A 15,825-nucleotide genomic window follows, 5' to 3' on the forward strand; every position below is an offset into this window, starting at 1 on the left:
TTTTTTATCATTTAGGAGTATATATGATCCTTCTAGCGAAGTTCAAGGTATATTTTAATTTTTTCCATACATAAATTATTTTTTGACTTCTTTGATTATCATTATTTGAGTTTCTTGTTCTTATTTTATTTTTTTATTTTTTATTTTATTCCTTAATGTAAGAAAAAAATTTAAAGTAATTTTTTGTGTGGCTATGTTATAATTTAAAACTATTTTTTCGGCTATATTGTAATTTAGTTTTTTTATTTGAAAAAAAAATTGGATCATCTATAATAAATTTTACAAGAATATTAGTGAAACATAAATAAATTTGACCATCAAAATAATAAATCTAAATTAGTCATTGAAACAAAAAAAAAATCCAAAAAAAAGATATGTTTGAGTAGGATTAAGTATTCCCATATGAGATTATATTTTGTTTAAAAAAATTATTAAAAAATTAAACTAAAATTAATTTTTTCACTTCCGTTAGAAAAAAGGGTATATGTGAGTCATTTGTATAACAGTAGGGGTATATATTTCATAACGAAGGGTATATCAGGGGGTATGTGTATCTTTTTTTCTGGTTCAACCGATTAAATACATGATTCATTTAACCACGATAATTAGAAGTATGAGTATCTTTTTTCTTATTCTATTCTTGTATAAATATATCTTGGTAATCTGTATCATGATTAATCAATAATCAATAACTCTCCTTATCACCAAGTGGGAGTAACTAATTATCAAATGGACCTTATCATTAAATTTATAGCTAATTAGCTTACCTAAGATCCACAGATCAGCAACTAGCTTGATACACTCATCATGTTCTCTTTCTATTATTTTTTCAGGCGCGAAATCAGAATTTACAGTAAGAAAGTCGTTTGAAATATGAAGAAGTTAAATATAATCGGAAAAGTTGAAACTCATTATCTACTAATACTATATATACATAATAAATAAATTTAACTTTATATATACAGTATAATTTTTTATCGTGCCTCGACTCCGCCCCTGATAATTTTCCTACACTATTATTATTATAGTAATATAATATTAGTAGAAGGTAGTATACTAGATATTTAGTTGTTATTGTTTTGTGTATCCACGTTCTTGCATGCATCATCCACCTAGTGAATCCCATTTCTTATTTTTCTTATACATAATCAAACTACTTAAATAATAATTAACGTAATTCTTTCTAATTTTTTACGTTAGTTAATATCTTAGAATAAATATTAGTACTTAGCATGCTATGATATGATTAAATTGTATTAATAATGTAAATCATCATATTTTGTTTGTATTTAATTAACTTAAGCAATTACTTATGAGGTAAAAATTAACCCAGGGAAATTATTTTACCAACCATCTAATAACGTGAGGTATATATATTATTGCTCCATTAATTAAATTCTAAATACTAAACATGTTAGAACTAATTAAAAGATAATATACTCAGTAAATTATTGTTGACTTGATGAGTGAAAGACTATTTAAAATGTACAATTGACAGAATTTTTCATTAGTTTTTTTTTAATCGTAAGCTCAAACGTCATGCTCCTCACATTCAACAATTTAGTTGCTAGATTATGAAAAAACAACAACTAGTAACTAGGTTGATCAATTTATTTGTTTTGTGTTTTTCCTTGTTCGGTGTTTTGATTCATAAAATCTCACTTTTGAAGGTAAAATGTTCTTTATTAAAAGTGACTTCATTCTTATTATAATTTAAACTCTAAATATATGATTAAAAAAAACTATACTTAGCGCTTCATCATGACCAATAAAATTGAGTTGATATTGAAATTCTAAATTAGTTACGTGGATCATCAAGAGTAGACTTTCATTACTGAAAAAAGTTTATAATGTTTTTTTAAATTTTTATTAGATGATCATTCAATTTTTATTATAATAAAATAAAAATTAAATAATCATGTACAAAATTTATATTCTAAGAAACACGAGGTGCTAAAATAGTACAATAATCGTTACATTAAATTTTGTGCGACCAAAAATTCAATAAGTTCGAGAAGAAAGCATGGAAAAATGTTTGTTCAAAATAGTTAATGAGACAAAATGGTTTGGTAGAAAAATATTTATTTCAAGTGCTTGATTAGCGGCTTAATTTACTTTGAGGAATTGACGTAACAATTGTGCCATTGTTTATGGTTAGGTACGTTATGATACGGCATTAAAAAACTTGGTTCGATAATTTCGATTTTTAAAGATATATATACTAATAACATATCAAAATTAATTTTATATGATTCAGTAATTTTAAGTTTGATTTTTTGTTATATGGTAAATTGATATTCATGTTTTGTTTAACTTCGACTATCATGCAATAAAAATTATGACTTCAATTTTTTTAAGAGACTGTCTTAAATATATCATGCCAACACTTTTACCTATTAGAAATATTCAAAAGAAAGTATAACTTTTTTTTTTGTTAATCAACTACACAAAAAGAAAATTTTGATCAAGATTGAATAGTTAATATTTTAAAATCTTAATAACAACATTACTTGATTCTTTATTAGATACAAAATGACATTAATGGCGTGTTTTATAGGGAGAAAAATACATTTTTTTCATTGATTGGTCAAAACTTTTTAAAAATATTTTCTCTAGAAACACACCTTAAATGAGATGTAATAATATATAGTTCTATATAAATATTATCATATACATATTTTTTTAGTAATGACATATTTAATACATATCAATTGTATATGTATCTTAACCCTTAATATTTTCATATATATATATATATATATATATATATATATTATTATTATTATTTTATTTTTTTTTATTTTTTTTTATTTTTTATTTATTTTCTTTTTATAAATATCGAAAACATATCAAATACCAATCTAAATTGTAGTATGCACCATGATAATTTCTTACTATCTACCAAAGTATTCACACCCCTATTAATAGAGTTTGGAGGTAGGGTGCGCAAGAGATTCATCGAAGACTTTAAATAATTATACTATTAGTATATTCTTCTCATTTTATATATATATCCGATATCAGATTGGAGTCTTATTAAATTTGAATTCGCGGTAGGAAGTCCTACATTGAGAATAAATGCTCTTTAATAAAAATGATTTCATACACATAAAAAATCGAATTTGAGACATCTGATTAAGAATGAATGAATATTTATCACTTCACTACCATCTTCGTTGACGTAGTATATATTTTTACCTGAACTGGTGGAGGTCTATCGGTCAGTATTCAGTACGAAGTAGCAAAGAAATTAGATCCCCAGAAACTACAAGGAAGCTAATTAATCCTACTTGCTCCAGCTCATTTTCACACATCAATCCCAAAAAGCTCCCACACTGCTTTTCAATTTTTTTACTACTATTTAGTTCAAATGATCACACTTTTTTTGTCTTTTTATTTGGTTCTTTTCTGTAGTGAGTAGTGTTCTTTCTTTAATTAACATTTTCCTAATAGACACACTCTTTACTCAGACAAAATCAGCTATTTTAAGCTCAAAAACCCCATAAAGATTGGACCTTTCTGCTATTAGAGTAAAGAGTAGTTGTTTTTAGTTTCAAGAATCATTTAATTACCTCAAATTATTTGGTGGGTCTTAGGTCTAGACATCAAATCAAATCTGTAGTAGTTGCATTGGCAAATCAAGAATTGTGGGTCAAATTAGCTTTTTTTTTTTGCTGGCTGGTTCGAGTCCAAATCAGAGTCAAAACACCTTTTTGAAAGTTTCAGTCCTTGTTGGAATAGCTAAAGGAACATACCCAAGTGGCAGATTTCACTATTTTTGAATGTGAAGGATTTTAAAAGATTCATAGTAGAGGGACAATGATTCTTGATTTATTGTACTATGGGAAATGCAAGAAAGGTTGGGTTTTTATGTTGCTAGTAGAACTTATCAGTCAAGTGAACTGACAGAAAGTTTTGATTTTTTCTGTAATTAGTAGAGTTTGATTTGATTTGAAGTTAATAAATTTGAAGTTCTGGTAGATTAGTTAGAAAGACTTTTGGCTAAAATGTCTGGAGAAGATACACAAGAACTTCGTTCGTTGGCCTTGACACCAACATGGTCTGTTGCTTCTGTATTGACTATATTTGTTGCTGTTTCACTGCTTGTGGAGCGATCCATTCACAGGTTATCTAATGTAAGCAAGGTTCTCTTTTGCACTGTTTGGATTGTGTAGTCTCGTTGGTTTTATTGGAAGACTTGAGTCGAGCTTATATCGGAAATAGTCTCTCTACCTTTGAGGTAGGGGTAAGGTTTGCGTACACTCTGCCCTCCGCAGACACCACTTTGTGGGATTACACTGGTTATGTTGTTGCTGGTTTTATTGAAGAATGTTATAGGAGTCCAGTACCAAGGAGTTCATAGTCTACTGTATATACAAAAGAATTGATGTTGTATATATAGTGTAATTTTCCGGGCAAAGGAGTTCATGACTAACTTTTGTTCATGTTTCAGTCTGTTATTCTGGACTTTTGTAGATATTCATGTTGTATGTTCTCAGAAATATAGGGGGTGGGGGAGGATATAGGATTACAATATGCCTGCTAGATACCATGAAATGCTCAACTTTTAATTTGTTCCATCCCGATGATCCTCTTGTGGCACCCTGGGAACTCTCTCTGACATTGTAGGAAGGGTATAAATATTCATCATTTCTTTTTCACATACAAACTTCCTTTTGATTACTCAAGCTGCTTAAGAATTGAATATGCTTTGAGTTACTTGTCCTAGATTTTACGGTCTTGGATAGTTGTTTATATATAACAAACTCCCTTGGCTAGGAGTGAACATTCAACCTCTTCGAGTCTCTGTCTCAAGGCCTCTGATTTCATAAAAGATCTTCAAGACCATAAAATTACTTTAAATGATTTTGATTGTATTTGATTGATTATGTTTCTTGTAGCACCATCAATTATGGAACTTCGAAAACTAACCGTTTTTATTATTTTATCATGTCAGTGGTTGAGGAAAACCAATAGAAAGCCATTGTTAGCTGCTGTGGAGAAAATGAAAGAAGGTATTATATGTTTATGTACAATGAACTTAGAGCATACAAACGAAAAGAAAGAGCTCTTCGAAATTTGGATTCCCCTCCTTTCAACCCCAAATATTACTTTTCCTGTCATAACTGGTTTCGACATTTGGTGTACAGAGTTGATGCTTCTTGGATTCATTTCTCTCCTTCTCACAGCAACTTCCAGCATCATATCTAATATTTGCATACCATCAAAGTTTTACAATAATGCATTTGCTCCATGTACAAAGTCTGAAGTTGATGAAGAAATGGAGAATAAAGATTTGAAGGAGCGTAAACTTTTGATGGCTTTTGGTCTTCATAGGAGAGTGTTGAATTCCTTCAATCAAAATACGTGTGGAGAGGTAAATTCGATTTTACATGTGTGAATCCATTATTCCAATATCATGCATCAATTCTACTCTTGTTGCTACAAGATGTACCTGCAACTGATTATCCTGCAAAAATGAAATAACTAGTTTTTTTAGTTTACTGCCTCTGAGTTGCTTAGCTTCTCGCTCTTTCTAAAGTTGTTTCTGAAGTAGTGTCAATACTGAATCAACCATTTTGTCAGAACCATGAACCTTTTGTATCATATGAAGGCCTTGAGCAGCTGCATCGCTTCATCTTCGTCATGGCCATTACTCATATATCTTATAGTTGCTTGACAATGCTGCTGGCGATTGTTAAGGTAAAGTTCTCTTTTTCTTGAACTTGATAAACTGATGCACATTGTTTTGGTGAACTTTTAAAGTCCAGTTATTTTCGAGTATATCTATTGTCCATGGAGTGGCAAGTTTGTTTGGATGGAAGTAAATTGTGATGTATTAATCTGGCTTGCAAAGTCTAATGTCATATATGATAATAATGCAATACATCCTCATTCAATGGCCCTATTACTTATTACCTTGTGGACAACTGATTTGGAGTGCAAATTTTGCTTTCTGTGTGAGCTTCCTGATATGCTTAATGTATAGACTGCTGGAGAGGCATAGTGTGTGATAGCCGGAGGTATCTGATTTGTTGCTGATGTGCTGATAAAAGTATTTTGATGCCCACAGTGTTGCGGGAACTAATCTCTTTGTCAATAAGATTTTTTGCTTTTACTTCGACATTTAAGCATATCCTCTCTAGTAGGGGCATTTGCTCTGCTGTCAGCTCTCCTTGAACTTACATTAGGTGAATAGGCAACTGCCTATATTGAAATCTGGGAATCACACATATTGCGTATAAAGATGGTAGTCCAAAGTTCAATTTCTTCACACTTCATAGTTGTGTCAGTGTCAGCTACTTGCCACTTCCTTGCAGAAGTTACCATGTATGTCCTACGAAATGACCACGTCTGGTCTTTATCCTCATTATCACCAGTTCTCTCTTCTTCTTTACTTCTGTAAACTCTATTCACATGTTCTGCATCGCTAGCTGCCTGATAAGTGAAAATATGGACAGGTCCACAGTTGGAGGGTGTGGGAAGATCAAGCTCAGAATGACAGACATGATGTACTAACTGGTAAGTTATACTTGCATGTGATTTATCAAAAAGTAATCTTGTTCTCTAGCTTCTAGCGTTTGTTGTTCTCTTGTAATCATTGTGGATAAAGTCTGCTGGTTTTAAATTCTTATTTTAACACGAGATGTAATTTTAAATTTGTTCAGAACAAGAAAACAGAAGGCCTTAATATTATTTATCTAAAAGAAAATTGTAAGGGCCTTCGTAATTAGAAAGAAAGTCGGATGTGTCAAGAACCATGCATGTATTATGATGGAGATGGAGCAACACAAATTATCAGTTCGTGTATGACTCTTTGTACTTGAAGTATAAGTGGACTCTGATTACCGAAATCTCCAGAGACTTGAGAATGTACATGCATCGGATCGATGATACCTGAAGTTGAATGTTTGGAGACGAGCTGAAAGTTAAAGAAAACTGTTGTCTTTCCTTCAACTTGTGTCAAGGGGATTCAATACTTCATATTCAACCAGAAAATCTCGTTTTTACGCTTTTTGCATTGAACAATTTTCTGATGAAGGGGGATTCAATTGTACCCCATTGGATCTACATAGTTCCGCCCTTGTGCACCACGAAAGATTAATTCATTTTTTTCTCGTCATGTTTGGAGATGACAATGTTTGTGCTAACCTTTACATCAGTATCGTGTTACTTTGTTTTCCAATATTGTTATTATCCCATTGTTGTCTTTCCAGGAGCAAACATGTATTTGCCACTTATTTCTATTTCTAGACATCTATTGCTTCGTATTTTATTGATTAGTGCATGTAGGATTTCTCTACCTTGGTGTCTATCAGGTAGCTATCTTCAGATGTTATGTTTACTTTTCTCCTTGATTTTGGGTGGTGGGAGATGCATGTACCGGGGTAATATATATTTCAGTCCTGCTTGGTATTCGTTGAAGAGATCAGCCATTTGTCCTCTGGAAATGTCTCAAAGCCTCAATCAGTGCCCCTTTGAAATGCTTAATGTGAAGAAATCCATCATGTTGTTTACTTTGATAGAACTTTAAAAAAGCTAAAAGAAACTGAACTCTTTTCTATGGCAGAAATTTCTAGAGCCAAGACATTCCGAAGGCAGTCGACTTTTGTCAGAGTTCACACATCAAGTCCACTTGCCAGGAACCATTTCCTTGTTTGGGTGGTTAGTTCTTATTCTTACTAGATTCTGATTTCCCTAGCCCTCACATAATTTATTCATCCAAAGTAAGTAAATAAAATATTTGCTTTTTAATAGTTATGCTTTTAGATGAGGTGGTTCCCATAATTACTCGTATTGACTTACACTTTTTTCCCTTTCTAAATCGGTTTGAGTATAATGTTTGTATATTTCTATCAAATTTCGCAGACCTGTTTCTTCCGGCAGTTTGGCCGCACAGTTGTTCGTGCTGATTACCTTACTCTGCGCAAAGGTTTTATCATGGTATGGATCCAAGCATGAACCATTTCCCTTTAATTCGCTTCTAGCATTTTGAAAGAACTAATCACTTGCGAAACATTAAGTAAAATATTTGAATGCTTTTGAAGGCAGTACTGTGGAGTATCTTAGAAGTTAAAAAGTAGTTGCAATGTGAAATTTGTTAGTCTAGCTTTGAGGAAATTACTAGGTCACAAAAAGACATCATTTAATGATTACAAGCAGCTCATATCACAGTTTGACAAACAGGAAATTTGAAATGTACAGTCATGATAAAAGTACAACTGATGCACTTTATCAAAATGGAACACTGTCTTTCAAAACTAGACATGAAACTAAGCCTGTGTTAGTTAATCGAAAAGATTAGGATGCTTTGTAGCAAGCCCGGTTCATTTTAAACTCTAGTTTACTGTTTACGGATCATTTGAAGTTATCTTCATGATTGTATCACTGATTTTCTTTTCCATCACAAGAGTGTCTCTATATATGATACTGATTTCTGTTATAGATTACTAGTTACGACGTTTCTCCTCTTATTCATGGCAGAATCACAACCTTACATCAAACTATGATTTTCACAGCTATATGATTCGCTCGATGGAAGAAGAATTCCAAAGAATAGTTGGTGTAAGGTAAGAATAGAAGTACTCCTTCTCCATTTTCATCCTCTTCTTTGAGTGGCAGAGAGTTAAAAGTTGTTTAAAGAGAAGTGGGCCAAATGTGGAGAGAAATTCATTTTGTTTAGTTCTAAGATTTGATGAAGAAGTGAATCTCATCTAATTGTTGAGTTAGCATTAAGCCCAAGTGATGTTTTCTCCAGTTAATTTGGTCCTTAATCTTCGCAAAATTTTGGAGGAAGTACATTGAATCTGTTATTAAGCTCCTGATGGAATGAGTGGTGAATTTAGGATTTTTTGTTTCTCGTTGTTTCTCCGTTTACGGTGGCTCATGTATCATCTTTTGTTCAGTGCACCCGTCCATATAAATGATCATTGGATAGCACAATAGTCGTGGAGAACACTAGAGTAGAGCAATTTACTTTGAAGTCTATTATTACAACAGTTCTTGCTTGCTTTCCATCATTGGTTTCTTGATTGAACCTTCCTCTCATAACTTTTGTGTTGTATCTTTGTAGTGGCCCTCTCTGGGGATTCGTGGTGGGATTTATGCTGTTTAATGTAAAAGGTACTTCATCCTCCACTGTTTGGAATGAGGAACGTATGCCACTTTTGTTTTTTATCATTAGATAAGTTTGCATTTTTCTGCTCCCCGACATTTGTGTTCTGGTGAAACTAAACTCCATCCACAAGCTCATGCATGACCAATTGAACTTCAACATGCAGGATCGAATCTGTATTTCTGGATAGCGTTAATTCCTATCATTGTAAGTGCTTCCATTGCAATTAAGTTTTGAAACTCTTCATAAATGCATGAACATATATGCTTGCATATATAAAGCAATGCCTTTTTCCCTTTCTCTTTATTCCTTACTGTGTAGCGGTAAACTTGACTGTGACCCTGCATGAGTCATCTTTCTTAATATTTATCTCTTCCCTTACATTCTGAATTATCTTGTATATTATATGAACTTATGGATGTGATAGAAGATATAAATAGTCATTACTTGTGCTTCCGTGCAGCTTGTACTACTTGTGGGTACAAAACTGCAGCATGTAATCGCAACCTTGGCATTGGAGAGTGCTGCAATTACTGGCTCATTCTCAAGGGTCAAGCTAAAACCACGAGACGAACTTTTTTGGTTCAAAAAACCAGAATTACTTTTGTCCTTGATTCATTTTGTCCTTTTCCAGGTTTGTTTGTACAATCATACTTCATTTTTTAATTGTTTCATCCATGTACTAACTTTCTTTAATGTCTATATACACTAACTTGTTTTTGCATGCTTACTCTTGCAGAATGCATTTGAGCTAGCTTCATTTTTTTGGTTCTGGGTATTCACTGGTCCCTTTCTCGTAGCTTAAATTTTTTTTCCTGTACGTTTGTACCGAACATTTAATACGTAGTCAAAGCATTTTCCTTTTAACTGTATTAAACATTCACAATCTTTAGTATTCAACATTGGCACATTCCCTGAAATACTAGTGATTTTTTCCTTTTAACTCAAATTCTTTCTCGGAGTTCGACAAAACCATGTTTCCTCCCTTAAATACTTTCTTAGACAAAACCATATTCTCTATTCCATGTGCTTGTATAATATGTTCTACCACATGCATATGTTTGTTTCCATTTGTAGTAGACACTAATGTTCTGAATATCTGAGTTTTGACAAAGTTACGTCTTTATTCCAGTGGCAATTTGGGTATAACTCATGCTTCATAAAGAACCACACACTTGTGTATCTACGACTCGTTATGGGGTATGTGTAATTACCAACTGTATTTGTATGTACTATTGTTTAAGGTTTTAGATTTACCAACGTATTTTTATTTAGCACAACGATCTAAACGTATGCTGTTGTTTGTCACCCAGGTTTGCTGGACAATTCCTTTGCAGTTATAGCACCTTGCCACTCTATGCCCTGGTTACACAGGTATTATGTCACGGCGGATATAGCTAAATTGAGAAGTCAGAATAGTATGATCCTCTTGTTAACGTTCGACTTTGTACACCATTACCTCTCTGTCCTTCTACAATATTCTCATAAACACCCTAAGGTTATGGATGACATGTCTCAAATTTTCTAGTTCCGTTTTCCTTTCTTTTTCCGCTTCTTGCTCATGACAAACAAACACCAATAGATGGGAAACAGTAGAGACTGGAGTGGGTGAGGTAAATGAGGATGATGGCGTAGGGGAAACGGAAGGGGCTTTATTTTTTTCTGTTCTCTTTAGGTATATTGTTAAAAATCATGTATAGGCTATTCCATTCTTAAAGGTGGTTATGTCCAGAGATCATAAGATCTGCTTGATCATGGTTGAAATGTTAAACTTTACGAACTACTTCAACTGTGCTAGTAACTCTGCATGTTGCACTTCCACAGTAAACTCGTGAATCGGACTATTAAATGAGATTGTAGATATTAATATTTTCCAAGAACAAAGCTTTGAACATATTATATTGCCTCTTTGCAGATGGGTACAAACTATAAGGCTGCATTGATTCCACAGAGAATAAGAGAAACGATCCACGGATGGGGAAAGGCAGCAAGAAGAAAAAGGAGAATGCGTATGTTCCCAGATGATTCAACTGTGCACACTGATACAAGCACCGTGATGTCACTCGAGGAATATGATCATGACCAGTTGGTTGATAGCCCTCGAACAGTGCATGGTGCAGGTACAGAAATTGAGTTACAGCCACCAACAACTGTCACGGAGGATCATCATTCAGTAACAATTAACGACACTTCAAGTCGTATTGGTACTCCTCTCCTTCGACCCTGTGCCTCTATTTCTTCCGCAACTTCCCCAAGTCTTCCACCTGAAGTAATATCAAGATCATCTTCAATGCCTGCTAGAGGACATTTGGGTTTGGATAAACAATTACCATTATAGTGAAGTTGGTGTTGATACTTCTGCAGGTTTGTTTAACGTTGAATATAACATATATACTTGAAGATGTTTGACATGTGAAATCAAAGAAATATGCAGGTAGGAAAGAAAATAGTTTCTATAGTTGCAAAAATATTTCCCCCCAAAATGCTCTGGATTGAAAATTCTATAATGGTTGTTTCTCTATGTAGTATCCCTTGTATAATCAGTTACACACATGACCTATCTAGGTAAGATGGAGCATCTTAAAGCTTGTATGTTTTTCCTTGTCAAATAGTTTAACTTGTATACATCGACAGTTTGAAGGGATTATACACCATCAATGTACTTTAATATGTCGCAACAGATAACTTGTCTTACTTTTCAGACTAGTAATTCCATTTTTTGAACGATTACACGTAGTATTGATCGTATAGATAACTCTTGTTCAGCAATGTCTTTTCGGATCGCGAGTACTTATTACAACAGAATAGTTTTCCTGCCAAACGATAAGAAAAGACGCCTAATGGAAATGTATTAGCATTATAAGTCCCATAATATTCAACTTTTCTCTCTGGTATCTATACTTGATCCTGCATCCGCCAGTGCTTCAGCCATCATTTTTGCTCTATTCTGAGTTTGTCTTTCCACAGCAACCATATAGAAACCTAACAAGCAAGATACAGATAAAGAACAACATCAAGTAATCAAACAGAAGAGCTAAAAATAATTTAAGCACTCATTAATAAAGAACTTCATTGTGGAGATTTCATATGTATTACATTATTAATTAAGTCTTGGTGTACTACCTAACTTGTTAATTGTTGACTTTCTGCCTGTCCATTACAGGCTTAAAATAACCATTGTTTGTCTAGTCTAGAGAGAAACATCTCAAGAAAAAATTGGTATACCAATAGCACTTCCAATTGCACAGACCCATAAAAGCCTTCCTGACCATTTGTCAGCAACGATTCCTCTATTGCCAAATCCCATCAGCTAAAACTGAAGCAAAGAGAGCACATATTAGAATGTGAATTTCTCACCATGAACTGCAGCAGTAAAGTCCAGTTTAGCAAGGAAAAAACATATTAGAATGTGAATTTTTCACCAGCTCTAAGTGCTTTCACATTGTTCAATGTAACTGGTGTACAACGAGACATATCGTTTTCATATTTCTAAGTCTTGGAAATCCTGGTTTCAATATTTTCTTACTGTCTAAATTTGTTTTCGTTCCTCACTTTCTACTGTAAAAGAGCAAACTGAAAAAACTAATTATCATTTTACCATATGGTCACACTATTTTGCAGAAAATGGCTTTGTAATAGTAAAGAATGCTCAAAAAGGAAGAAGCAAACGAGAGCAACAAACATAATTAGATGAAATCCAAACACTCAGGTATGAGAGAATGACACTGTCATATTGTTCTTCAAGGGACCAACAGATGAGAAAAATCAATGTCATAACCAGATATTAAATAATGAATACTATTGAAAATGATTTCATCATTCGAAACCTATTAATCAAAGTGATCATATTGGAAATTTAATCAAATGAAGAAGCAGATTCTCATTTTTCTTCCCCCTTCTCTGGGTAAAATGGTATAATATTTCATGTAAGATACGAAGAACGAGAGGACAAAAAAGACGATTTGTTTTGTGGTGGGGGTGGGGGGGAGGGGAGGAGAAGCTAAGTGGCAAGAGATGGAACGATGGAACGAAAACAAGAAATTTTACGACCACAACAAAGACAAATTTTATGGGGTTTTCTCCTTTGCTCGGTATTGGAAAATCAAGCGGTTTAGGAATCTAATTTTCTGTCTCCTTACTTCTGACATTTAGGCACTCGAGTTCTAGTTAAAGGTGTCTACGAAATTCCATCGCTAATACTCTGCCTGCTGAATTAAGATAGTAAATCAAACTAAATAATCCACCAATTGGATGATCACTCGGTTCACAACATACCAGCGAAATCCCGCAAGTAAAATCTGGATATCCCACATCATTTAAAAAATAGTTTCCGACAGTAAAAGCTAAACATCTCAAGCTATTTCTGTTTTTATTCCTCACTCATCTCTTTTCTCTATTATTTCATGACAATGCTTACACTTTTCATTTAGATCATAAAAAAAATCATTTTGCAAAAGGAACACTAGGAATATAGTGAGCACTTCAATTGTTTCATTCTAAAATGAAAATATAACAATAGTTTCAATAGATAAGATAAATTTTCATGGAAGCAATAAGGCGGTGCTGTATTACAGTAGAAACTACTACAAAAAATCAGAAATAAGCTATTATACTTTAGAAAAAATTGATACGTTAATGCATATTTTTGAGTTTCTGCGAGATTATTGATAAAAAAAAAGGAACAGGATAAGGAAGAACAGAGAATTACCAGTGGAAATAAGCTGCCGCCTGCCGCCGGTCGCCTGATATTCTACGCTTGGATTTCGCCGGGATCGAGAGAGACAGAGATAGAGTCACCGGGTGGTAAGTGGCAAACGGGTAAGGGCTAAGAACTTGGGCTTGGGCTTATGGGTATTGCATTGGGCTCAAATAACGTTTTTTGAAAAATAAATAAATTAAAATTAATAGCGAGATAAACTCTTTAACTTAAACTTTTTACATGATATATTTAAAATCACAATATTAAAGAATATTTTAGTATATTTTACATATCTATAAATTAAAAGCACAAGATTCAAGAGTATTCTTTATTCCTAAAGTCATGTGCCAAATAAAAACCAGACAAACAAATTTAAAGACAAGGAGTATTTTCAAAACATAACGATGCTTTGATTTCAAAGTGCAGCAAAACACATGTTTTTGTGGCATAAAATATCTCATTCTAACTAAAAATCGCGCAGATTTATTAACTGGTCATAACTAGATGTGTATGTATGTATGTATGTGTGACCAATTATATGTGTATGTATGTGTGGGCAATGAAGGTTAGAGTTTTTAAATACATAAATACGTATAGAAGTATTGTAATTTGTATATATTGTAAAATTGTATAATCTCGCTATGTTCATGTAATGTTTTCAAAATAACACTATAAAGAGTTACGTTAACATGATTATTTTTTGTTGTTCAACAAAATATTTTTCGAATTTACAATTTTAGTTTTGATTAAACCAACTCAATATATGCTTATCCATTTTGAAACAAAAGCCTACAAAACATCAATATAAATGATCATCAAATCACCTATTTATTGGCAAAAAAGAAAACATCAAATCAAGTAGCCCACTTTGTCCTCTTTGAGACAATGATAATGTGTATGTACGCACAAAAACACGCAAAAATATAAGATTATATCTTTCAGATTTTTTAAAGATATTGTCGAATGTATATAATGAATTTTGAAATATTTTAAGGAATCACTAAATCAGTAATTGACTAAAAACCAATAAGGAACACTCAATTGACTTTAACCAATAATTATCTATTAAATTGAATTTTTCATATTCTAAATAAAAAATTCAAGCTTTCAAATTTTAATAACTATAATGTTCTTGATAAAGAAGAAGTGAGCTCTAGAAGAAATGTAAGAATGAAAAAGTATGAATATCAAGTTATCAACAATAATGTATTAATGAACACAAAATAATAATAATAATAATAATAATTAAAAAAAAAAAAACTTATTTTGCAATATACGAAAAATGGAGACAAAAAATAAACATCAACACTTTAGAGGATGTATCGTACAATTTTGTAATAAAATAGATCAATATTTAGATTAATCACAATATTGATACTTCAAAACCTAAACACGAACCAAGAATCAAACTTTTAAAAATCGGAAACTTTTCAAAAAAAAATAAAATCAAAACCAATCCGATATTTCGATGTTATACCTTTAGAAGTATATATTTAGTTGTTCTTTTGACCATTTTTGAAAAGTAAATTTTAATTTAAAAAAAAATTATTATTTGATATGCAAAATCCACTAGCAAATTCTCTTTGATTTGTACAACCTTGGAAATGGACTATAACCATTCCATTACTCCTTCACAAAATTGAGTCGAAGTGCATAAATATCCTATTTTAGAATTATAATTTAAGTTATATACTTGATACATATAAGTCATAAGTTTATCATACGAAATAATTTCGCATATATAGTTTCTAAAACTTCATATGACTAAACTTTTATATCTTATCTTAATAAGTATGTACAAAGTTATCCCGAAGTGAATGAACATATCAATTTCTTTTAAAATTAAATAATAATATCCAAATAATACCTTCCAAATTTTTAGTTAAATCCAAACTTGATAAAATTAAGTAATTATTTGATGGAATAATTATGCTGAAATAATAACTATTCATCCATATTTAATTAAAGATATCATATTCGAATCCTGATCATAAAATCAAAATTAATATGA

At 32.1% G+C, this 15,825-nt stretch overlaps 2 protein-coding genes across 2 annotated transcripts; one reads left to right on the forward strand and one right to left on the reverse strand.

Annotated features, from left to right (window-relative positions):
- Positions 1-3,363: 3,363 nt before the first annotated feature.
- LOC125876300 (MLO-like protein 11) lies at positions 3,364-11,561 on the forward strand. Its single transcript, XM_049557445.1, has 15 exons — positions 3,364-4,136; positions 4,958-5,015; positions 5,151-5,377; positions 5,587-5,703; positions 6,462-6,522; positions 7,571-7,665; positions 7,870-7,944; positions 8,485-8,570; positions 9,074-9,123; positions 9,282-9,322; positions 9,579-9,749; positions 9,855-9,890; positions 10,248-10,315; positions 10,429-10,489; positions 11,031-11,561. Exons 1-15 carry the CDS (start codon positions 4,008-4,010, stop codon positions 11,451-11,453), a joined length of 1,698 nt encoding a protein of 565 aa, XP_049413402.1. The 5' UTR covers positions 3,364-4,007; the 3' UTR covers positions 11,454-11,561.
- A 148-nt stretch (positions 11,562-11,709) lies between these two features.
- Positions 11,710-13,945, reverse strand: LOC125876301 (uncharacterized). Its single transcript, XM_049557446.1, has 3 exons — positions 13,824-13,945; positions 12,341-12,431; positions 11,710-12,097 (listed from the first exon to the last, which is right to left on the reverse strand). Exons 2-3 carry the CDS (start codon positions 12,420-12,422, stop codon positions 11,991-11,993), a joined length of 189 nt encoding a protein of 62 aa, XP_049413403.1. The 5' UTR covers positions 12,423-12,431; positions 13,824-13,945; the 3' UTR covers positions 11,710-11,990.
- Between the last annotated feature and the right edge of the window lie 1,880 nt (positions 13,946-15,825).

This window comes from Solanum stenotomum, chromosome 9, assembly GCF_019186545.1.
Source record: "Solanum stenotomum isolate F172 chromosome 9, ASM1918654v1, whole genome shotgun sequence".
In the NCBI taxonomy this organism is placed as follows: domain Eukaryota; kingdom Viridiplantae; phylum Streptophyta; class Magnoliopsida; order Solanales; family Solanaceae; genus Solanum; species Solanum stenotomum.

Excerpts from the sequence above, each read along its gene's own strand:
- LOC125876301 (XM_049557446.1), bottom strand. The coding sequence starts at position 12,422 with ATGGGATTTGGCAATAGAGGAATCGTTGCTGACAAATGGTCAGGAAGG. Across the intron at positions 12,098-12,340 it reads TGCAATTGGAAGTGCTATTG|GTTTCTATATGGTTGCTGTG; the intron begins GTATACCAATTT and ends CTTGCTTGTTAG.
- LOC125876300 (XM_049557445.1), top strand. The coding sequence starts at position 4,008 with ATGTCTGGAGAAGATACACAAGAACTTCGTTCGTTGGCCTTGACACCA. Across the intron at positions 5,704-6,461 it reads TGCTGCTGGCGATTGTTAAG|GTCCACAGTTGGAGGGTGTG; the intron begins GTAAAGTTCTCT and ends AAATATGGACAG. Across the intron at positions 7,666-7,869 it reads ACCATTTCCTTGTTTGGGTG|ACCTGTTTCTTCCGGCAGTT; the intron begins GTTAGTTCTTAT and ends CAAATTTCGCAG.